The sequence below is a fragment of the Phlebotomus papatasi genome, chromosome 2, assembly GCF_024763615.1.
Source record: "Phlebotomus papatasi isolate M1 chromosome 2, Ppap_2.1, whole genome shotgun sequence".
NCBI classification, from domain to species: domain Eukaryota; kingdom Metazoa; phylum Arthropoda; class Insecta; order Diptera; family Psychodidae; genus Phlebotomus; species Phlebotomus papatasi.
Genome location: NC_077223.1, coordinates 104,735,529 through 104,760,384, shown reverse-complemented (window position 1 = coordinate 104,760,384; position 24,856 = coordinate 104,735,529). Strand labels below are relative to the sequence as shown.

At 36.3% G+C, this 24,856-nt stretch overlaps 3 protein-coding genes across 4 annotated transcripts in view; 2 read left to right on the top strand and 1 right to left on the bottom strand.

The window, feature by feature from the left end:
• Nucleotides 1-8,010, top strand: part of LOC129800590 (serine/threonine-protein kinase tricornered) — a 33,951-nt gene extending 25,941 nt beyond the window's left edge. The window contains exon 5 of the mRNA XM_055845085.1: nucleotides 7,811-8,010. Within this exon, the coding sequence (XP_055701060.1) occupies nucleotides 7,811-7,838 (28 nt within the window). The 3' untranslated portion in view covers nucleotides 7,839-8,010. The remainder of the gene's footprint in view (nucleotides 1-7,810) is intronic.
• LOC129800592 (peroxisomal membrane protein PMP34) lies at nucleotides 2,573-8,091 on the bottom strand. The gene is made up of 3 exons (XM_055845088.1): nucleotides 8,005-8,091; nucleotides 7,804-7,864; nucleotides 2,573-3,749 (listed from the first exon to the last, which is right to left on the bottom strand). Exons 1-3 carry the CDS (start codon nucleotides 8,074-8,076, stop codon nucleotides 2,956-2,958), a joined length of 927 nt encoding a protein of 308 aa, XP_055701063.1. The 5' UTR covers nucleotides 8,077-8,091; the 3' UTR covers nucleotides 2,573-2,955.
• A 432-nt stretch (nucleotides 8,092-8,523) lies between these two features.
• On the top strand, nucleotides 8,524-24,590 carry LOC129800585 (splicing factor 3B subunit 3). Of its 2 annotated transcripts, XR_008751636.1 has the most exons (9): nucleotides 8,524-8,671; nucleotides 8,924-9,178; nucleotides 13,878-14,876; nucleotides 14,944-15,120; nucleotides 15,594-15,745; nucleotides 18,420-20,528; nucleotides 20,727-20,767; nucleotides 24,210-24,252; nucleotides 24,447-24,590. XR_008751636.1 is itself a non-coding variant. In XM_055845076.1 (8 exons), exons 2-6 carry the CDS (start codon nucleotides 8,953-8,955, stop codon nucleotides 20,526-20,528), a joined length of 3,663 nt encoding a protein of 1,220 aa, XP_055701051.1. In that variant the 5' UTR covers nucleotides 8,533-8,671; nucleotides 8,924-8,952; the 3' UTR covers nucleotides 20,727-20,767; nucleotides 24,210-24,590. The 2 variants fall into 2 exon arrangements, 1 of the variants encoding a protein (XP_055701051.1); XM_055845076.1 differs by having other exon boundaries at nucleotides 8,533-8,671; nucleotides 24,210-24,590.
• The last annotated feature ends 266 nt before the right edge of the window (nucleotides 24,591-24,856 follow it).

Below are 24,856 nucleotides of genomic sequence, written 5' to 3'. Positions count from 1 at the left end.
TATCTAAATCAATAGAGTTTGTAATCAATTAAGGCACAGAATTTAAATTCAGCGACCGTTAAGACGTGTGTTTGACAGGGGCTCTCTGCGCCCCCATAATAGATAAAAAAAATTTCTTTTGAAAAAATTCATCTATTAATTTGTAGAAAACTAATCCCAAAATATGAACATTCTATCTCAAGTATTTCTGGTACATTGACTGAATGGGTTAAATAGATTCAAGTTGATCCCCGAGAATATTTATCCTTCTAAATTTGGTGGATTTATAATTTTTCACTATTGTGACATTTGGGAATTGAATTTAAAATATTTTTAGGAAAATATTTTCCGAAGCTTCCTAAAGCCATGTCAAATTCACGACTGATGGCCACTTGATCTTAAAGTGCTTTCATAGCGGTATTGATCTTAAAGCGATAGTTTCGCTTCATTTACCGTTTACTATCAACCAATTCATAAATCACTCAAAAGATTCCACAAAAAGAGTAACAAAATTGATTTTCAGACAAAAATTATTTATCAGTTAATGACCGATTCATTACCGGTTCACAACCGATTTCAACGGATTTATAAATCACTCAAAACATTGCAGAAAATAACTTAAGTCTAATATCATTGAATTACCGATTCATTACTGGTATAAAATCGATTAGAACTGGATCAGCTTTGTCGGAAATTCCAAGACCTTTCCAAAAAGCCCAAACATTACCTTCAGGTGGAAAAAATGTAGACAATATCACTACATATTTACGTTTTTTTTTATGCACGTGAGTTGACTGTAATCTATAAAGTCTATAAATGTTATTTATGCATATCAAAAAAATTAACAAATTTTATATCATTTCGAAAATAATTGTTTTACAAAACTTGATAATTTTTTATCGGCTAAAAGTTTGTTGACACATTTGAAAAAGTTAACTTTGTAAATGTTTCAAAAGAAACTTTTGGCCGATGAAGATGAATCAACTTTTGTAAAATAACTATTTTTGAAATGACACAAAATTAGTTGATTTTTTTTTGATATGCATAAATAACATCTTTGGATGGCATTCAACTCACTTGTAAAAAGAAAAACTTAAAAAAAAAAGTAATTTTTTAGCATTTTTCCCATCTGATTTCTTGAATATAACTTTGTCAAGAAACTTTTGGTCGATACAGTATTTAACCAAAAATTTCGAATTTTAAATTATAAATTGTAGACATTTTTTTTTACAGAGAAAAGTTATAATAGAAATTATTTTAATTTTGGGAATTCAAATAATTTTACCTCGTTTTCACTCAACAAAAAGTGGGCAAACGTCATATTCCTAAAATTTTAGTCAACATTTTAATAAGAAACTAAAAAGTTTGAAAGAAAAATGGATCCTATACTCTGTCATTTCTTCCATCTTAAATTTTCGTAACTGGACATAAATTACTTCACCATTTTTTTCAATACAACAAATTACCCCCTTACAGTTTTAGGAATAAAATCGTCTGTGATACTTTTTAATTAAACCGAGACACACTCGAGGGATAATAACAAAAAACGTCATGGAGATATAAGGTAAAATCATTTAGGGGAAAGTTCTCTCCCTTCGAACGTTCATGCCTTCGAATAATGTGAATTTTCTTTTAGTTTACCTAAGAGACTTACATATTTCTATTAAATATTAGTTGGCTTATCATCAATTGTTGATAATTCCGTGATAATTTAGTGTAAATCTCTTACGAAAAACAAAAGATATTCACATTATTCGAAGGCATGAACGTTCGAAGGGAGAGCACTTTCCCCTACTAATATATTACCGATTCACTACTGATTGAGTCACTGATTAAGACACTGATTAGGTTTGATGCAGTTGTGTTGGAAATTTCAAGATCTTTCAAAAAAAACCTAATTTATGCAAATCAGTTGAAAAATTGGGCCTCCAAGGTGGTTAAACTTTGATCTTCGAAAATTCAATATCGAAATGGTTTTCGAACATAGGTGTCGAAGGACGAAATATTCATCCTAAAACATATTCGAAAATGAAAGAAATCGTAGGAGGCGTTTTCAAAATAAATAAAAAAAACATGATTTTTGGAGGGAAGCAAAACACGCACTGTCTTGTATAATGTTGACTTATGCGGGGTCCGTCGAAAACCGAAAGTCGATTACTCTTACCGTTTGGCCTCTAGCCATGAAGTTGCAAAAAAAGTGGATTATATTACTGTTCTCTCTTTGCGTTCCAGACTTAAAATAAAAATTTATAAAATTATTTGTACAAATTGTTGTGGAATGATATGCCTTTTGGGGGTGAAAAACTATGAGAAAATCCACCTCTTTGCTCATGTCCGTATCGATTTTGAGGGAGAGAATCATCCAAGAGGGAATTTTCACCCCAAATACACATTCCCCCACTTTCCCTCGTCGCTTGTAAAATGCACATCCCTCTCCCCTTCACTTTCCATTTGACTTCATTTCCACACTCATCCTGTTGAGTCTCATGGTGAGAGTTTTCACAGGAAAAGCCTCACAGATAACTTTCCAACTCACTTGCGATAAGGATTAAACCTTTTCTTTTTCACACCCCAAAATAGATAAATGCAACAATTTGTCATGGATACTATTTTTTTTTTATTTTTCTCAATCACTTTATCACCCGCTCAATTTTTTTTTTAAATATAAAATTGCTTTTATTTTGTTTGCGGGAAATGCCATGACGATGCTCATGACGGAATATACAAGAATTTTGCAAAATATATCACTAGTCACCGGTGTTATTTAAAATTAAAAAAAAAGAATAAAATAATAAAATACCAACACAAAAAAAGCTTACCTCATTTAAAAAAAAAACTGCCTGTCTCTTTGGTTTTCCATCTGAAGAATAAATTATTAATGATGAAAAATAGAAGCCTCGCAATAAATAGAAAAAAAAAATTCCTAAATTAGTCACAGAACAGAAGAAGTAATTTTGGAAAAAGTGCCTTATGTGGCTATTTTCCATTGATCTGGCGCATTAGGAGTGATGTCACAAATTTGGCAATCTTCTCGTATGCCGTGAACATTAGAGCTGCGGTCAGGACAGTCTGCAGGAGCTTAGCTTCCAGGCCCCTGAATAACCCAATGACTCCGTGTTTCTTCACCAGAAACAGAAGCATCTCGATGGTTCCGGCATTTGGGGGCAGACTGGCATTGCGATCTCCATGGCGAAGCTTGGTCTGGACCAGTTGCAGTGGATAGGTCAGGACAGTAGCAAATGCCTTGGCAACAGCTCCAACGGCAAAATATCCCACAGCCGGAAGATCTCCATAAACTTTCACCAGGCGCCTCTTAATGCCTTCGTACATCATGAACTGCAAGGCAGGATTGATAACCAACACGAGGGATGGAATAGTCCCAGCCCAGAGACCAGCAACTCCCTCAGTTTGAGCCACGTACAGCAAACCCTCAAAGAGATTGCTATACGGAGCATTATCCTGGCCTCCTGAAGCCTTAATGCCCTTCATCTTGAGCCTCGTATTGACCACCCAGCATGGTGTTGTGGTCAGAACATTAACTACACCAGCCACAGATCCCAGAATCAAATCTCTCAGGGCATTCTGACCCTTTCCGGCACTCCTAAGTGCCTTGAGGCTGTGGAATGTGTAGAAATAGACAAAATTCGAGATACAGAGACTCTCGAGAACTGGCACAAGTCCACGATAGAGAGTCCCAAAACCCTCCTCTATCACCAGCTGCTTGAGTACATCCAGAGTACTCAAGTTCTTTCGCTTCTCCGGATCTTCCACTGCAAACCCAAGAAGCAAAAAAAAACACCTTAGCAAACCAACATTGCTAGGTTCATTCTCTTAATATTAAGAGATTATTTGTAAAAGTAAGGTTATATCGGACTTAACCTCAAAGAAATAGGTTAGATTTTGGTTATCAAGGCACTCCTGCACTTACAGATTATTTTCATTATGCTAATACAGTAGACTCTCTCTAATTTGGCTCTTTTAAGATCGGGCTACATTTTAATTCGGGCGACAGTTAACCCATTCAGTCAATGTACCAGAAATACTTGAGATAGAATGTTCATATTTTGGGATTAGTTTCCTACAGATTAATAGATGAATTTCTTGAAAAGAAAAATTTTTTATCCATTATGGTGACGCGGCGAGTTGCCCTCAAACACTCGTCTTAACGGTCACTGAATTTAAATTCTGTGCATTAATTCTTTACAAACTCTATTGCTTTAGATAGAGTAACTATCCAAGAACACCAATTGGTAACTAGAATTCAAATCAGGAAAGAGGAAAGAGGCCTATTTTAAGAAATTCGACGGAATGTATGTGTTTTAATCTCTGTCGGACTATTTTTCCCAAGTAATTGAATAATTAACATTACTAAAAATCCATTCCCGACAGCAATTCGGATAAAAATTTCCCAGAAATAAATCATCAAAAATCACTCAATTTGCGTATGATGCATAATACCATGGTAAGGAATGGGTTAAATTCGAAAAACGTTTGTTGACACTTTCCAAGTTCGATTATTATTATCAAATGAAGCAAATATGCTCAAATTTGTCATGATTTGTCTTAGTTTTCATGTGATTTTGCATTATTAAGAAGTTTTCATGAAATTGTTAATAGCAATGAGCATCAATGAGCATGCAAACTCAATATGAGAAATGCAGATAAACAAAAAATCGTTGTATTTCAAACAATTTGACGCCCGAATTTCTCTCTAATTCGGTTGACATTTCGGTCCTAAATGCCCGAATTTGAGAGTCTACTGTAGAATATTAAATGAATTTCTAGTTTTTAAAATTATGCAAAGCAATGTTTCAAAAACCGATCAACAAAAATTTGGTTAGACGGATTTTTTAAAATATTACCATCTTCTGTCCCAGCGAGCACCAAATGCTAATCGATTTCAATTTAGGGCAGAATCACATTGACAGTAAAATGCTCACCGTATTTCGTTAATTTACGCATTTTCATTGCAATTATTACGCAAATTTACACTCAGCGTATTACCTTGTCTCATACTCGGTGGCACTAGGTGAAAATAATTTAAGAAAATTGAGGAAATAAAACGAAAATACGATAGGGTAAGTGTGCTAAATTTCGACCAGCTTCTAAGTTCGGTCACTTTGAGTGTAATTTCGGCCATGCAAATAAATTAATTAAAATTATGTATGTAATCTTCGAATAGTCAATGAATTCATTTTGCTTTTAAATATTTATTCATTTTAGGATGTATTAACACAAAGACCATTAAATTTTAGGTATAATTTGAATTTAAATTGCGTTGTAAAAACTCAGTGTGGAAAGAGTTGCCCTAGACACACTTACGACTAAAGTCCAGAGACGGCTAAGCTCGTTCGTAGCCATGTCAGTTCCTCACACATTACAAACGAGACTTAACGCTTACTGGCACTCACAAAACATAACTTTCCTGGGTTTTTATGCAGATATTTCTACTGAAATGCACTAATACTCCTCTGAAAATGAAACTATTTGTAATATCATGTCTCAGTACACGTCCAATAATTATTGTTAATTACAATTATTTGTGAGGTAGAAGCTAACTCGCGACTTAAGCCAATTTAGGCGATTCTAGTGAATAATTCTTGTTGTTATACGTGAATTGTGAAGTAAATTTAAAAGTAGTTTCATTTTCAAAGGACTACTAGTGCAATTTCAGTTGAAATATCTGTATAAAAACCCACGAAAGTTATGTTTTGTGAGTGCCAGAAATTGTTAAGCCTCGTTTGTAGTGTGTCAGGAACTGACTTGGCTATGAACGAGCTTAGTCGTCTCTGGACTTTAGTCGTAAGTGTGTCCAGGACATACAAAAAATGTGACAGATCGATTGTGTTTCTAGCAGTCTTCTGATTTGTGGTGAAGTGCAAAAGGTTTTCCTTCGGTGTTTTTCATGAAAATTGATTAGTTTTCAATAAAGATTGTTTCTGTTTATGATAATAGTGAATCAATCTTTAAATTTCGGTTGAAATTTCCCAGCTGGATCCTGTATTTCGCGTAAAAAAGTATATACTTTGTGAGCGTCTCTCCGGTGAGGCAGTGTTGCCTATTCCGGCAACATCTTTTGCTTTCCTAAATTTCTTATTCATTTTATGTTTTTCTTTCAATTTCTGAGTTCTACAATGTCCAGAGAAAAAAACCATCGCTTTTATGAAAAAGATGTTGTGGAAAAGACCTTGGAAGAGTTCAGGAAGGGCAAATTACTACGGGACTCTGCGCGTAAATTGAGATGCTCCTCTTCAAGTCTTCAGAACAAATTACACGGAAGATCTTAGGGCTTGTGGGTCATATAAACGTATTAAACTAAATATTAAACTCGTTCCGTTTGACGTTTTAAAATTTTCTATCCGTTGCGTCACAAAACGTGGTCAGAAAAAAGGTGGCCAGTATTACACTCAAAGTGGCCGGAATACTACCCAAAGCAATGTCCATATTTTTATTATTTTTTTTCAATATTTTAGGAAGTGATTTAAAGAAAACAAATATGATAAACTAGTCTTCAAGGTTCCACACAACCCTCTCGAAAAGGAGGTAACAAAAAATATCAATATGAATTAAAAATATTTCATTTCAAACTTAGGACTTCAATGCTTATTTATGCAGAAATTTGGCACACTTACCCTACGTAATATTTTTCATTAAAGCGAAAAGTATTATTCATTGGTATTGTCAGAAAATCATTTTCATATTGAAAATTGATTTTTTATTCTTCTAAATTTATTTTTTATACTTCCAATTTCTTTAAGCAAAACTGTTTTGGTAAAAGAAACTACAGCACTCAAACATAATATTTTTCATCAGAGTGAAAATTACCAGTCATTAGTATCATCAGAAAAATTACTTAAATTTTTGGGCTATTTTTGTCTCTATCGTTCATAGAGACAAAAAATATACCAAATCAGACTTCGTTGGACTTTTTAAGGTTAGATGTAAGACCTTTTACGGATTTGGTTTATCTGTTTCATTTTTATTTCTGATTTTCGGTCAGCGAAAACTGTCTCGTCGTTAAAGGGTTAAGGCATACATAACCTCAAATTCTAGAATAACCTCTTTACTTTGTGATTTTCTGAGCCCAGTAGCCTTTGTTCTGGCACAAAATATTGTCTGGTAATTATCTAGACAATAAACATCAGGGAAATTAGATAATTAAATCAACTAAACTTTAAAAAATGTGAGCTTGAGTAAATTTAACCTCACATATACCAAACCAAAAATTCAGGCCTTATTTTCTTAAAAAAAATTTAATAGGCCCAATAGGGCTACAAAATTTAAAAGTTGCGTCAATAAAATTTAACCAAGATTTCAAACCAATTTTTTTGGTTGCTCCTACGTGTTTTGGAGTTGAAACGGATTAATAATTTCCATACTTCTTGATTGTATAAATCCGTATAGGCATTTTGATAAGATTATCAGTATAAATTCCACGAGAGTTTTTCTTGTTTTCAATAACACTTTAACGTTTTACTATAACAAAAATACGACATTTGCTGCTGGAAACGACGATTACTTGAAACAAATTAAACGGTTTTTAATGAGGATCTTACGATCTTCCTCATGAAAAAGCGTGTTTTTATTTAATTTCCTGAGAAATTCGCATGTTTTTTTTATATGTAAAATGCTGTTAAGTAAATCTATTCTCGTTTTTATCAACAAAGCCGAGGGAAGAGATAAAGTATTTCTTTATCTTGAAAAATCTAAAAGGCGACGAGAATAAAATGTTACTTGGGGTAGTTAATCAGAAAAATGCACAAAACCTACGAGTTATCGCAAATCCATAGGATTTGCATATCTTAATGGATTTCTCAAACTTACATTGCAGCCGGGATCTGACTGTGTCGAGGGGATAGAAGGCTGACATTGCCACAACAGCTCCCTGCAGAGGAGAAAAGAAAAGAAAACACCGCCCGGGAATTTGCATTAATTTCCATGGAAAAGTTATTTAGACCGACTGCTGGCCACTGGTTTCACTTCCAGCATGAATTGCATGAATTATTCAGGAAGTAATCAACTCACCGAGGCTCCTGACACTGCATGAACCCAGGAATTGTAGCTGAAGACATCCTTGAAGCCCTTGGAATTGGACATTGTCCTCAAAAAATTGTTTCTAGGCCAAAATAATCTGTGAGAGTGCCTTTGGTTGATTTCTTTAATCCTACCAACTGCTATCACTGATTCGGTACAATCTCTTATCAGCCCTGGGGAAGACACAGAGCCCGCCTTTTCCTCGGTACTCTAAGCAAACCTCTCCGAAATCCGCCAAAAAAAAATCACAGACTTCAGCGAGAGAATTCCCCCACTTTTGCAATTACCATTGGCAATTGAAACTTAAAATTACACTCAATAATACTGGATAAAATGCCTGGTAGAACTTGTCACGCTAGATCTCAGTCACAATTACTCTTCCCCGGGGCAGAAGCAGAATTTCTCCCCTGCAGTTGTTTTTGACGACTGATCAGCTGGCCATGCCCCACTGAAGTGTTTAGCTTGACTTTCCGCTAGATGGCACTGTAAACGGCTTGGAGAACCCGGGAAGCTCCGCCATATTGCAAAAATTGTTCTTTCCGGCTGAACTCTCGCAAAGTCAACACGTTTCTAAGCGTTTTCTCACAAAAAATACCCATTTTTCTGTGAAAAATCCACTTGTGGCAGCTGAAAGATGAACTGAAGGTGTCCCTTAAAGGTGAGGAAGTAGAATAAATTGATTTTTTCACCAGGAAACCTGCACTAGAGGTATCTGCAGTCCTCCTGCTTTCCCAAGGAGTTTTGTTCGTAATAACTTGTGCTATATTAGCCACATCTCCTTATCGTTTGGTTGCATTTTGTGGCATTTCCACCGCAATCATGGTCTACTAGGAGATACAATTGCAATGAATTGATAGAAGCTTGAGTAAAAGGTTTCCGGAAAGACATAACCTCACCCTTGTCTTTGCAGAATCCCGGCGTCATTGAAGAATCTACAGTATGTATCTGTACAATTTGACCCTTCAGAAGGCCACGGGGATCACCCATGCGGTCCATGGAAGCTTCTCTGGCCAGAAAATCCAAGAGATTCTTATATCACGTGGCAAGAGTTTGGAACTCTTGCGCCCAGATCCCAATACCGGAAAGATTCACACGCTCCTTACCACTGAAGTGTTTGGCGTCATTCGCTCTCTAATCGCTTTCCGGCTGACGGGAGGAACTAAAGGTGAGTCTTTTGGGAAAGGGAATTCATTAGCACATCCCTCTGCGTTGCTTCTGAAGAAAAATTAAAATTTCTCTAAAGAAGACGACCATAATAAATGTGCCAGAGAAAAGTATCCTAATCGTCGCAATTGGATGAGATTAAATAGTTCTCATCTGATTAGATCGATTCAGGAACAGTCTAACTATAATCATCTTTCTCACCGACTTCTTTGTTAATGTATTTTAATTCAATTCTTCAATTCAATTCAATTTATTAATATTTCATAGGACAATATGACCTCTGTACAAATAAATACAAAAAATAATAATAATAACTTCAAGAACAGGGGTGAAATGATAACTTTGACTCTCGCTAGTATCGATTCGATACTATCTAATCTCTAGTATCGTTAAATCCAAATGATGAGTGTCGGCTCTTCACGCATTGTCGGCTCGTTATTGTGACACTTTGGGACAGTGAAACATAACCTCACTCTCGCTCGTTTTGATTTTGCAATCGGAGTATTTCAGTTATTTTATTAATTTTAAGTTAAAAGTCAACCCATAAATTATATTTTTATGGAAATTGGGCTATTGAGGAAGTCCCGGAAACTCATCTTTCATTTGGAGCGAGGATGAGATAATTGCGGTATAAAAACAACTCTGGAGCTTCCGGAAGAAATGCAAGTAAAAAAATCATCTATATATAATAATTTCTGCCTTACGCAGATCTTTTCACTTTGTCTTTTACATTCTCACGCAATACTTGACACTCAAAGACTTGCTGCAAGTCAGTCACTGAAAAAATGACTCCAGAAATTTAAGGTATTATTTTTCATCTTATCAGTCGCGCTGATTTCTGGTGGCTTGTAGTGTTTTAAATTTGGCAAGGAGGAGCAAAAGATCTGAAGGAATCACACGTATATGTGACCATTTCTTACTCTGAAATTAAATCTCACGAGAACGAATCCATGAGAAACATCTTAATCAACTTTCTGGACAGTGCGTGTGTCAAACTCAATCACTGAGTATAATAAAATCATCCTCTGATAAGCCGTTCCCGGATGGTCCAAAAATATTTTGTGGTTGTGCAGAATCAACAGAACATAAATTTTCGTATCCAATTTGCCCGAGGTTATTCCGTGCAGAACAAACAAAATTTCACAAGAATTATACTTAATATTATTAAAATTTAATAAATATAAAACAAATGAGGGCATTTACTTACTAAAAACATGTAAAATCTTCTCTAAATTTCACTTCGAGAGTACAAATCGACAGCTCTAGAGGTATCGATAAATTAGTGGCGAGAATTATTGACACTAGCGACAAAAAATGCGGGTTATCATCTTGATCGCCCATAATCGACACTCGACACTAGCGATGAGACAATTAGAGAGAGTTATCATGTCACCCCAGCTCATGTAGAACACGAGGAATGCGTGGCAGCCATAAATCTAAGGATAAGCTCCCTCTTCCGCTCGCGAGGCAAACCATTCCAGAGAACGATCCCTTCAATAAATAGGGAATTAATTGAGTAAAAACACTGAGAAAAAATTGCTTAATCCTTTAAGGACGATTGGAACACCGGTGTCCCATAAAGAAAATAATTTTTCCTGACTACCGTCGTTGTGGGTGACTTTGAACTCGGGGAATGACTTTGCACTATGCTGTTCGTGAGACTTATTAATTCTAGTACTAATTGATAGTCTTCGCCGATCTGGTCTACCATGTCAAAGTACATAGGGATATGTTATGTACCAAGTGAGATACAATGATCCTCAAAAGGAATCTTGCAGTTTCAGTAATAGTCAATGAAATGCTAATATATGGTTTTTGTAAAAAAATGGCTCCGTAAAAAAGTTATCTGAAGCTGCAATTCCAAAATTGATTTCAGAGTAGTAAATTGCCCAAATGTATTCTAAATTTATCTAGCTAGAATAATCCACTTCGATTTTGTTCATTATTTTATTAAAATGTTTTTTTTTTTTGCTAATGGCCGTTCAAAAGCTTTATTATAGAAGTATTTGGCTAAAAATTATCCAATTCCTTCAGAACTTAAGATAAAACGACCGAGATGTACAAGATGGTATGGTCGCCATCTTGATTTGACATTTTGAATAACTGTCAAAATAAAAATATCATCCGATTGAGCTGGAATTTTAGTATGTTCTAGCTGATGTTAAGGCCTTTTCAGAACATATATAAAATCCGGCCTAGGTCAAGGAATTGTTTGTATACTGGGACTCCAAGTTCAAAATTTTGACATTTTCATGAATACTGAATCACGGGGCGAGTTTTTTTTTATCGAATCCATCAGAAAAAAGACAGCGCTAACGTTAGTAGATGAGATCTAAAAACAAACAAAAACAAAAGTAATGTTTTTGTTTATAACAGCATATTCTTTGAGGATCTGTAATGACCAGCGCACAATAACTTTTGTTTGTAAACATGTTTCTAAAATTTTTCATGAGAATGAGCGAGATGACTAGATCTAGATCTCACTTATTCTCATTGAAATGTCAAAAACATGTGTAATAAACAAAAGTTATTGTGCGTTGGGCATAATGCTCAACGTACAATAACTTTTGTTAGTAAACATGTTTTCAAAATTGTCTGTGAGAGTGAGCGAGATCACAAGATCTCGATTTCATTCACTCTCACAGAAAAGTCAAAAACATGTTTACAAAACAAAAGTTATTGTGCGCTGGTCATAAAACTGTTTTTGCAAAGATGAAAAAATAAATAAATGCGCATTTCGTTTATTTATTTTTTTAATTACGTTAGAGTAAATAAATAAATAAAAATCTCAACCATATTTAATGGTTACTGAGGCATTTCTTTAGGTTTCAAAATTCAGAATTAGAAAATAAAGATCAATAAAAATCGCCAAAATATGCATAGGGTGAATAGTGGAAAGCGAGACACTTAAGAAAAAATTCAATTTCAAATGCATATTTAAGCTGAATAAATAATTATTTTTTACCATTTTTTTGTATCATGGGATTCTTTGACAAATATTTTAATAGAATCATAACAGTTGTTATTAAATATTGCAACCGAATAATTGGAAAATTCAGGAGAATTAGAAAATAACACATTTTGAAAAGATGGACAAAATTTTGGAAAGTTGGACATAGTGATATTAATGACAAAATATCATACAAAATATGTAGAAAATCAAATGTTGAGGATTTGCTCTGTATACGTGCATATTTGATGGTTATGTTAATCCCTGCTTTATGTCCGGGTAACAATTGAGGAACGCTAATTAACAAGAACTTCCTGGACGTCCAAGCAAAAAGAGGTTCTGTAAATTTCACAGACGCCTCGCGCTGTCCAACAGTTATAGCTTTAAAGCGGATGCAACTTCTTAGCAGATTTGGATACCTTATCCGGCCAGGTCCTTTTCCACTTGCTTTGGGAGTTCGGTAGAGGCTCCTATATTTGTCTTTCTCCAGAAGTTTTTGCGATATTTACTATCCATTCTGTCAGAAAAAGTGGTCTTCGGAATATGAAAATCTTGGCAGCCTTTTCCAGGAGATTTTCTCCTTATCAGCTGCTAACTGCTGTTGAAACTATTTCTCCGGATACTTAAGGATCTTTGTCGTTCTTGTTAACATGATTTCACAGCACAAAACCACCAAATTCATTCACAAAATTAACTTGTCCAAGATTTCATAAAACTTGTTTTGAATGCAACATGAGATTAAATCAATTCAATTCAATTCAATTTATTGTTACACTTAGTGTCTTACAAATCCATAGATTTTATATTAAACTATACAATTCATTTTATTCGTGGTTGCTGCCGATCAATCAATCAATTTTAGGGAGGTGTCTCACATTCCACACTACTTTGTCCAACTTTCCAAACTGTCTCGCTTTAGGCAAATGACCCTACTAAAATTTCAGCCCAATAGGACCAGTTTTAAATTTTGACAGTTATTCAAAATGGCGGACGGGAACGTCAAATCAAGATGGCGACCACGTCATCTTATAGATCTCGTGCATCTTACCCTTAGATGTGAAGAACTTTATTGTCGTTTATTATCAGAAATTGTTGATTTTTTAGTATTTATTAAAAATTGCAGTCACCCACACCGTATCCAAAGTGCAAGCATTTTCTTGATTTTTTTTTAACATAGTAAAATTTTATAAAATTAACCCTCTAACGGGTAAGACCGCCTCCAGGCGGTCTTCACAAAAATCGCATTTACAGCGACAATAAAGGTTTTATTTATTTAAAAGTGCTATAGTGTCCTCGTTAATAGTCTTATAAACATCTCTTGAAAGTTTGAACTCATTTTGAATCTCCGTTTTGTTGCGATTCCCAGTTTTGTGTGACAGGTCATAGAAAAAGCAACAAAAAATATTAGTGCAAAAAAACTCATTTTCAATTTCCATAAAAATACCGATTTAAAGTTATCTGACTAAAATAAATTTATTTATTACTGAAAGATATGAAAATTTGAAAGAACTAAAAATGTGAATTTTAGAAGCAAAAAGAGTTTCAAAAATTTTTATATTTTCTCACCTAGCGCCTAAACTAAAAAAGATAATTAAGAATGGATGGTGTTTTCGACTTTATTGGATCATAATTATCCTAGAAAACATTGTTTTAGAACTTTTTATCGCATATTAAAGAAAACACCGATAGAGGGGTTAGAGAGTTAAATACTTTTATTCATGTAATCTTTATCAAACGCCTTATGTTCCAGATTACGCAATTGTGGGCTCAGATTCTGGGCGTGTGGTAATTTTGGAGTATATCCCAGCGAAGAATATCCTGGAGAAGGTGCATCAGGAGACATTTGGCAAGTCAGGATGTCGCAGAATCGTTCCTGGTCAATATTCAGCAATTGATCCCAAAGGACGAGCTGTGATGATTGGTGCCATTGAGAAGCAGAAGCTCGTTTATATCCTCAACAGAGATTCCGAAGCACGTTTGACTATTTCTTCGCCCCTGGAAGCACACAAGTCCAACACCCTGTGCTACCACATGGTTGGCGTTGATGTTGGCTACGAGAATCCCATGTTTGCCTGCCTCGAAATTGACTACGAAGAAGCTGATTCGGATCCAACTGGTGAAGTTGCCCAGAAGACTCAGCAAACACTGACATTTTATGAGTTGGATTTGGGACTCAATCATGTTGTCCGGAAGTATTCTGAGCCCCTGGAGGAACACGCGAACTTCCTGATTTCCGTGCCGGGAGGGAATGATGGACCGAGTGGAGTGTTGATTTGCTCAGAGAATTATCTGACGTACAAGAATTTGGGTGATCAACATGATATCCGATGTCCAATACCGCGTCGTCGGAATGATTTGGATGATCCTGAGAGGGGTATGATCTTCATCTGTTCAGCTACTCATCGCACAAAGTCCATGTACTTCTTCCTGGTGCAGACAGAGCAGGGAGATATCTTCAAGGTGACCCTGGAGACGGATGATGATGTTGTGTCGGAGATTAAGTTGAAGTACTTTGACACAGTTCCTCCGGCGACGACAATGTGCGTGATGAAGACGGGATTTCTGTTTGTGGCTTGCGAATTCGGCAATCACTATCTCTATCAAATTGCTCACCTTGGAGATGATGATGATGAACCAGAATTCAGTTCGGCAATGCCACTGGAGGAGGGAGATACTTTCTTCTTTGCTCCGCGTCCACTGAAAAATCTTGTGTTGGTCGATGAGATGCCCTCCTACGCTCCGATTCTCGGTGAGGATTTTTTTTTCAACATTTATTTTTGTTTTGCGTTCGAGAATGACATTTGTTTGATTTTCAGGCTGTCAAGTGGCAGATCTTGCCAATGAAGACACCCCTCAGTTGTATTTGATGTGCGGGCGAGGACCAAGATCTTCCATTAGGGTGCTCAGACATGGATTGGAAGTGTCTGAAATGGCTGTTTCAGAACTTCCTGGAAATCCCAATGCCGTGTGGACTGTGAAGAAACGAATTGATGGTTAGTACTCAAATGCTTCTCTCTTCACTCTAAACCCACTTCTCGTTTAGAAACTCCAAGAGTTTTTCCTTCAAATTCCCAAAAATAAAAAAAAATAAAAATAAAAAAGGGGAACAATTTCTTTATCGAGCACATACTAATGGGAACTGGTGTTAAAATGATGATACAAAAAAAAAAAAAAAATTGAGAGACATCATTCAAACACCAGTTTCTTTTCTATTCCAGACCAATTGTGTGAAAAATTATTTTGGGATGATTTTGCCACAAGTCCCTAAAGATGCCCCCCAAAAACTAAACTCATCCGGGTAAGTTTTTAAAAATGCTGAACATGAAGAAGAAGAACAAGTGCCAGAAAGTGGAAGGATGATCATCCGATTAATTATAATTTTTTAATTGCTAAAAATCTTTTTGGGGATGTATTTGTTTTTGGATGAAGAAAGAAATATTATACACTGTTTTCTTATTCTTTTCAGATGAGTACGATGCCTACATTATTGTATCCTTCGTGAATGCCACTCTTGTCTTGAGCATTGGCGATACGGTTGAAGAAGTCACAGACAGTGGATTCCTGGGAACAACTCCAACGCTCAGTTGCTCTTCTCTCGGAGACGATGCTCTTGTTCAGGTTAGTTACATTTTCCATTTGGTTTTTTTTTCTTTAAGAAAATCCTGAATGTCCCGGATAAAGTGTCTGAATATTTAATCTGGAAATCTTTCTTGGCAGAAATCTGAGCTGTTCTGATTGCAACGAATATGTTAGTGAACGAAAAACCCAGAGGGAAAGATATTTATTTTACTTCTGATAGTAAAAGGGCACTTTCTGCGCCATATCAGGGTATTATAACATCTGAAGTTGTTAAGGAGATCAGGACTAATCTTTGTAGATTAGCAGAGAATAATAATATTATTCTTCTGTGGTGTCCTGATCATAACGATATTATAGGTAATGAAATAGCAGATCAACTCGCGAAGATTTTGGTGCACATCAGGACTTTACAGGCCCTGAACCAGTCTTCGGAGTTGAAAAGGACTTACGGAAAGATTACTTCCAATATATTACAGGAATAGAGCATACAGCGCTTTGGAATAATGTAAGAGGCTGTAGTTTCGCGAAATCCGTAATAGATGGATCAGATTTAAATAGATATCAACTCCTGTTAAATCTTAACAGGGGGAACTTGAGGGTAATTATAGGAATTTACACAGGACACTGGCTAAAATCACATCTTGCAAAGTTAGTGTAGACGTAACCTCCTCAACTTGTAGGGATTGTGGAGAGAGTCTGGAAACAGTTTGGAACAAACACATTTTATGTTAGGGTAGAGTCAGCTCTTTTGGCCATGTAAGCACTTTTGGCCACCTAAAGTAAAATCACATTGTATGGCAATTATGAGTTTATTTTGAACAGGAAAATGGGTCTTATTTCGTGACCTCTAATCTAACGAATCAGAAAACCAGATTTGATTTTGTATCGACTTGATTAATTCTAAGTTATTTAAAGAAATTCTCGACAAGGTAAACGATCACTAAAAAAATCATGGGATTCTTAAGAAACTTGTTAATGTTAAGAGAAATTGTTTTGCATTATTTCATATGTTTGATGAAAATATTTTATGTTATTCAATGAAAGTCCATTTCTTAATTAACTAAATTTTATTGTGATATCATCCTTAATAAAATTTTCTAACAAATTAAATGAAAATCGGATGTGGCCAAAAGAGCTTACTTTTTTCGGCTGTGTAAGTACTTTTGGCCATTCATTTTGCCATACATTTTACACGTGGCGCACCTCGCGGATTTTAGTAAAAACAATCGTGACGTTTGACTGATTTTTACATCAAATAGAAAATGTTCAAAAAGTCGTTTAAAATACTCTAATAATTACATAAAATTGATGTTAAATAAGAATAGGACTTGTGCTGTGTATTTGTGAAAGTTTTCGAAAGCTATTTCTTCTGTTATTTTATTAAAATTCTATTGGAAACAAGTGGCCAAAAGTGCTTACACACAATAGCCAAAAGTGCTTACAAAGTGGCCAAAAGTACTGAAAGTTGCATAGTTGCATAAAATGCATTTTTCACTAAAATATCCAAAAAATTTTGGGAATTCTCTTGGATTATTAGGAAGAAACGGCTTTAAGGAATCTTCGTACAAAATTTCATTTTATTTAAATAAAGATTATAAAAATTACAAGTACATGAAACCTTAAAGTGGCCAAAAGTACTTACTCCACCCTATTGTTCCAAATTCTCAAGCCAGAGAATTAAAATCTTTAAGAAAGAAGTGCTGAAACTGGAGGATATCAAAAGAGCGGCAGCTCAGGGGTGAAATTATAACTGTCCCTTTGAAAGGCATCGCTAGTGTCGAGTGTCGATTATGCGCGATCTAGATTATAACTTGCATTTTTTGTCGCTAGTGTCGATAATTCTCGCCACTAATTTAGCGACACTTCTGGAGCTGTCGATTTGAACTCTCCATGGCAAATTTAATGAACATTTTACATTTTTTTGGTATGTAAATGATTTTTTTACATTTTTAATTTATCTTTATTAAATTTTATTACTAAAAAATACAGTTTTTGTAAAATTTTATTCATGTTGGCCAACCATAAAATATGGAATTTCCTAAAATAATCTTGGCCAAATTGAATGCGAAAAATTGTATTCTGTTGACTGTGTTCAATCAACCACAAAATTATCCTTCCATCGACCTGGAAAGGCTCATTAGAGGAAGCAGCTAGCATTCACGGTAATGAAAGCTGCAACATTTGAGGCACTGCCCATGAAGTTGACGAAGAAATTGCTCATAGATTCATTGTGGCCAAATGGAACATATTCAACAGGAACTCATGAATTGTCGGTGATGACCTTAGATTCTTAGACAATGGGGACTGAGCTGAGCTCAGTAATAATTTTAGGTGACGGATGGAGGGAATAGGCGAACGACGGCGTGAGATTACTTCCACGCTACCTCAAATCAACCGCCCTGCTACAAGAAAAATTCTAATTATAGGCAACCGTGCCACAAGAAACCGGGAAATCCGGCCAAGTTCCATTGGACAAATGGCTGCAGTATATCTCTAAAAGTAGACCAAAGAAGACACTTTATCTACGGACTACATTTTCTTAAAAACAAAATACTTTTTTTTTACCATGATGCATACTCATCCGTGTTTCAGATGAAATACTTTGATTTAAACATTTACAGTCTGATTTTTTCATTAGAAAAGAAGTTTTCGCTTTGTTAAAAGTATCCCTGTTAATTCCAAGAGTTTGCCTTTTGTTCCTTCCCACTTTAAGGTGTATCCGGATGGTATTCGTCACATTAGGGCAGATAAGCGAGTGAATGAATGGAAGGCGCCTGGGAAGAAGACAATTGTTAAGTGTGCAGTGAATCAGCGTCAAGTGGTGATTGCCCTTTCGGGCGGGGAATTGGTGTACTTTGAGATGGATCCAACGGGACAATTGAATGAGTACACGGAACGGAAGAAGATGCCATCGGATGTGATGTGCATGGCTCTGGGTACAGTTCCGCCGGGAGAACAGCGTTCGTGGTTCTTGGCTGTTGGTCTGGCGGACAATACTGTTAGGATTATTTCTCTTGATCCTTCAGATTGTCTCTCCCCGAGGTCAATGCAGGCTCTGCCATCGGCAGCAGAGTCACTTTGCTTGGTGGAAATGGGATCAGCTGAGAGTAGTAGTAGTCAGGAAGATGGAGTTTCAACTGCGACAGGGTCGATTTACTTGAATATTGGATTGAACAATGGGGTTTTGTTGAGAACTGTCCTCGATCCGGTTTCTGGTGACTTGGCGGATACGAGAACGAGATATTTAGGATCGAGACCGGTGAAGTTGTTTAGGATTAAGATGCAGGGATCTGAAGCTGTCTTGGCTATGTCTAGTAGAACATGGTTGAGCTATTACTATCAGAATCGTTTCCACTTGACGCCGTTGTCGTATGAAACGTTGGAATATGCTTCAGGGTTTTCCAGTGAGCAGTGTTCGGAGGGAATTGTTGCCATTTCGACGAATACTCTGAGAATTTTGGCTTTGGAGAAGTTGGGAGCTGTTTTCAATCAAATAACCTTTCCACTTGAATATACCCCGAGGAGATTTGCCATTCATCCGGATACTGGGAGGTTGTTGGTGTCAGAAACTGATCACAATGCGTATACTGAAGAGACAAAGACTCTGAGGAAGAAACAGATGGCGGATGAGATGAGGGAGGCAGCTGGAGAGGATGAACAGGAGTTGGCTAATGAAATGGCCGATGCTTTTATCAATGAAGTCTTGCCGGAGGATGTTTTTTCCGCTCCAAAAGCCGGACAGACAATGTGGGCATCGCAGATTAGGATTATGGATCCCATTCATGGTCATACGATCCACAAAGTGCCCCTAGGGCAGAATGAAGCCATTATGTCAATGGCTCTGACTAAATTCCATGCAGCTGGAGATGGAAGGTATTACCTGGCTGTTGGGATAACGAAGGAACTTCAGTTGAATCCAAGAATCTCAGGAAATGGTTACATTGACATTTATCGAGTGGATTCTTCCTGCAATTCCTTCGAATTTGTCCACAGGACAGAGATTGATGATGTTCCTGGAGCTCTAGCTAGTTTCCAGGGACGGCTTCTGGCAGGAGTCGGACGAGTACTGCGCGTTTATGATCTCGGCAAGAAGAAACTCCTCAGAAAGTGTGAGAATAAGCACATTCCCAACAATGTTGTCAACATTCAAACAATGGGACATCGGATTTATGCATCTGATGTCCAGGAATCTGTCTTCTTCCTCAAGTACAAACGAGCAGAAAATCAATTGATCATCTTTGCTGATGATACTCATCCAAGATGGATCACAGCAACAACTCTCCTTGATTACGACACCATCGCAACAGCCGATAAATTTGGCAATCTCTCAATCCTTCGACTGCCCCATTCTGTCACCGATGACGTCGATGAGGATCCCACAGGGAATAAATCCCTGTGGGATCGTGGTCTGCTCAGTGGAGCTTCACAGAAGGCAGAAAATGTGTCAACTTTTCACGTTGGTGAAGTGGTAATGTCCCTGCAGAAAGCCACACTCATCCCAGGAGGTTCAGAATCCCTTCTCTATGCCACTCTCAGTGGAACTGTTGGAGCCCTTGTGCCCTTTACCAGTCGCGAGGATTTTGACTTTTTCCAGCATCTGGAGATGCACATGAGAAATGAAAATCCTCCACTCTGTGGAAGGGATCATCTCAGCTATCGCAGTTACTACTATCCCGTCAAGAATGTCATGGATGGAGATCTCTGTGAGCAATTTACATCCCTGGAGCCAAGCAAACAGAAAAATATCGCATCAGACTTGGGAAGGATCCCCAGTGAAGTGGCTAAGAAGCTAGAAGACATCCGGACGCGATATGCCTTCTAAGTAAGTTCACTTCACTATTTTACTTCACCAGTTTACCTCTATCTTCTTCATCATGATGATAAACAACTTATACATGCTAGACTATTGATCTAAAGAAATGAAACTATAACCTTGGCTGGCTGAATTTTTTAAATTTTTATTATTCCCTTTGATTTTGTTTTCAATTGAAAATTTAATAGGATTTTTACTGAATTTCAGAACACTTACAAAGCTATTGGTGAAGGAAATATCGTCAAAAGGTAAGTAATTTATTATTTTGAGTGAATTTTGTGGTAAAGGAAAGTTTGCAATAATGATGAAAGTTCTTGGGACACCTTTGAGTTTAAAGCTTGAAAATATCTACAAGACAACTGAATCTAATGAAATCAGCCATAAAAAGAAGAATTGACAATTAAATATTTTTATTTTAATTATTTAGTTTATTAACGTAAATTGAAATTTCAGATGAAAGTATATTTTCTAATGCATCTATTGACAGTATTATTAATCGGTTAGGTCTCAAAAAAGCTCTAATGATCAATTTCTGAGATAAAATAGGTTGAAGCGTATATTAAAACGCTAGCTTCATATTAAAGACATTTATTGTCTAAATTTCCCGACCAACTCCTCGAGTCTGTCAATAGCACGGCTACTTATGGGTTCTGCTGACCCGAATAAGACTAGCGCTGTAGAGAGGGGGACAGAATCTGGAACAATAACAACAATTTAAAATAATAAAAATAATAATTAAGTGTTGTTCTGCAACAAAGTTATGATTGTAATCCGTGCGCAAGTGTCTGTCTGAATGTAGAGGAGCTATAATGTACTGTTGCGAACCTGCTTTGAGGCAAGCTGTGCCTAGGAGATGCCTCGCGGTGCTTTTTAGGAAATGAGTGCCGTGCATTATTGAATTTTAAATTTGGTGAAATCCGACCCCTTCAGATCGCGCCCAAATTTTGGATTTACACGTTTTGATCACGAATATCAAATGCGCTTATAATCGATTTTCGTGGATGGTCCGTCCGTCGTATAACCACTTCTGGAGAGAGAACGGAAGAGATATCGACAAGCGGTTTTCGGCAAAGGTTAAATGTCGAAGGGTGGCTAGAAATAGGTGATGCCAGATCCAACCCCCCCCTACCGCCATTTTGGAATACCACTAAATTTTGTTTTTTTAATAACTTGGCCCCTACGGCATCGATCAATCTCAAATTTTAGTACGTCATAGCTGGGTCTAAGAGCTTTCGATCAGTATCAAACTTAAGCCCCCCTGACCCCCCTGACCTGAGCAATAAGGGGTTAAAAATTCAATTTTCGAATGGACATATCACCGGTTCTAATTAACGGAATTTCAAAAATTTTAGTGTTTTGGAAAGTTTTCGTGGAGTACTACAACCCCCGTGACACTCCAATTTTATACGATTTAATCGAAGGTACGATTAATCGTAAAATCGATTTTTGAAAATTCAATTTCGAATATTACGAAAACTAGACGATGGTTTTTCTTTAAATTTTAGTATGTTATAGCTGAGGTCGAGACCTTTCCAACGATGGGTAACACTCCTCACTCTATGTTCCCTGACCCGAGCTAGAATCAAAAATGTCTTACCCGGACTGAATTTTAGTATTTCTGAAGCGATTTCGAAGAAATTTTAGCCTATTGTATCTGAGAGCACGATCTTTTCAATAATGGGTCCCATCCGTCTCTACTCCAACGCACTGTACCCCGATCCTTACTATATCCATATGGACCGGACTTTATCTCTAATGTTTATTAACCGATTTCAATGAACTTTTTTTTCTGTTGTTGGCCTTCCCCACTCAGACTATTTAAAATAGAAAATGACCAGTGATAAGCCCAGATAAGCTTATGGTAGCTGAGATTCTTTACAGGTGACCTCGAAATGCGTGCAACTTGGAATTCATGAAAATTCGATTGTGAATTGAATTTTGGGAGTAAAGAATCGCGTCGAGTAAACTGTTCTTGTCGGTCGAAACACCGAGAAAAAAAGGGGTGCGATTAACTTTTTTTCCTCATAACTTTAACACTTTTTAGGTGTAAAAATATATCAACATTTTTTTAATGTTAATTTTACACCTTTTTAAGGGTAAAATTAACATGAAAAAGGGTAACTTCAACCCCCAATACACCTAAAAAGCATAATATTTACACCGATTTCGGATCAATAATGCAAGGTAAAATTAACATTTCCGAAATGTTATTTTAACTTTTTCGGATTTCTCTCAGTGAATGGATTAAATTGGCTCGACGCGATTCTTTATGGCTCTGGCACACCTTTTAGATCGAGCGAATTTCGGTTTTTCACTAGATGAATTTAGAACGATTAATATGCGCTGATTTGCAGTTGCGTCAAGTTTGGATATACGCGTCCTTTTCTCGGAGAAATGATATCTTTCGATAAATTGATGATTTCCAGTTTTATATATGCCTTTTCTTTCATTTCCACTGGACAGTTTTAGAGCCCAGGCTATAATAGTAGAAATTCTTCAATCTCTTTCAATCCTTCTGAGATTCATCGCTAAGAAAATGATGCAATAAGCTTTCGAGTTCTTGCAGTATGAAGCCTTTCAGACGTATACTAGAAACTTGCAGCTCCTGTCCTATTATTCTCCACTTTTTTTTTGGCAAAATCCTTTTGCCAATAGTTTTTGGTGGTTTTGCACTGAATATCTTACTTCCCTTGCATTAAAACGCTCAAGAAATCTCGCACTTTGGTAAACCATAGCATATTCACTTACCGCATTGTTTGCATCCTCGTGAATGGTCAGACACTTCAAAAGCAATTCAGCGTTCGGGGGGCCACATGCAAATCTACAGGTTTTTTAGTGAAATTGAATAGCCGAAATTCATGGACCTAATTTCTCACAACAAATACAACTTGGATCTTAGTGCGAAAGAGTGGAATAGAAGTATGCAAAACGTTTTAGAAAGAAAGGGATGAAAATTTCGGTCGCATGAAATTCTCCCGACCTAAAAGGTGTGCCGGAGCCATTACCCCCAAAATTCAATTCACAATCGAATTTTCACGCATTCCGAAATCACCTGTAAAGAATCTGAGCTACCATAAGCTTATTTGGGCTTATCACTGGTTTTCGCGATAAATGTGACTCATCGCACCCATTTTTTAAAAACGAGGGGAAAAAAGTGTCTTGTTTTTAAAACACATTGCGAAGTCACATTTTTATTGGGAAACCTAGGAAAAATTTAGTTATTATGAAGCTTGGGATCGTACGAAGCATGGGCATTTTGCCTTAATTATGCACTTTTAGACGATTTTCTTGATTATTTCGGCTAGTTTTTTTCATTCAAGTTTAAAGAAAGTTTGGACTAAATTGGTTTATTCGAAATCCCACTTCGCTTAATAGGGCCCTTGGAGGAGATTTTATACGCCGAATTGTAGGCTAAATGATACCATGATAAATCTTGATGGGAGATATTTGTTTTAAGTCACAAAATACCCTGGTTTAAGTGGGCCACAAGTAGGATAAATGCCTTGTAAAACATTAAAAGATTTTCAATCACGATTTCTCGTGATAGTGTTCAATTCAAGAAAATTCCTAATAGACACACGTTGTGTTCTTTCTGTTAAATTCTTATTGGTTGATATATTCATTAGAATTTTCCTTTCAAAGCCTTCTGGAAAGAATATTAACAACTTTTTTTTTACTTCATTGTTTCAGAGAGTATTTGGATCCATTTCTTTGGAAAGAATGTTAGTCTAAGGTGAGAAATCCTCTAGTTTTTTTTTTGTAATTTAATTAATTTCTAGAAAGACTTTCATGATGCAACTTCTTGGGACACCTTTGAGTTTAAAGTCTGAAAATATCTACAAGATAACTGAAAATATTCACTGAGAAAAAATTGATATTTTTTTTATTAAGTCGTCCCATTAAAAGTTATTTATTTATTTTTTGTAGATGCTGACGTTGAGTTGCGGTAGAATTATTTATAAATAATAAAAAATCAGTAAGTATTTGAATTAAAAAAGAATAAAAACTTTTACTATAGACCAAGAAGAAGAAGAATGAAAAGAAAAGAATAAATTTGTGAGAATTGCGAAAGAAGATTTTCTTTTCCCTGTTGTCACAGTCTGTGAAAATTACGCCAGAATTCGAGTGGCCAGAACATTGTGAGAGAAGAGAGAGATCACAATCTCAGCCACAGGGATAGAAGAGAAGGTGTCTGAAAGTCTTCCTGGGTGGTTGAAAGTGGGTCGCTGAAGAACAGAAGGCAAGAAATGAGGCGATAATTGGACAAAGAGGAGGAATATAACGGTGTGAGATTGGCAATTAAATTTATCCGGAAGACAATATTAAATTATCCCAGA

Coding starts and splice junctions, on each gene's coding strand:
- LOC129800592 (XM_055845088.1), bottom strand. CDS start 8,076: ATGTCCAATTCCAAGGGCTTCAAGGATGTCTTCAGCTACAATTCCTGG. Junction 7,865..8,004: donor ATGCAGTGTCAGGAGCCTCG/GTGAGTTGATTA, acceptor TCTCCTCTGCAG/GGAGCTGTTGTGGCAATGTC. Junction 3,750..7,803: donor AGTCAGATCCCGGCTGCAAT/GTAAGTTTGAGA, acceptor TTGGGTTTGCAG/TGGAAGATCCGGAGAAGCGA.
- LOC129800585 (XM_055845076.1), top strand. CDS start 8,953: ATGTATCTGTACAATTTGACCCTTCAGAAGGCCACGGGGATCACCCAT. Junction 14,877..14,943: donor CTCCTACGCTCCGATTCTCG/GTGAGGATTTTT, acceptor TTTGATTTTCAG/GCTGTCAAGTGGCAGATCTT. Junction 15,121..15,593: donor TGTGAAGAAACGAATTGATG/GTTAGTACTCAA, acceptor TATTCTTTTCAG/ATGAGTACGATGCCTACATT.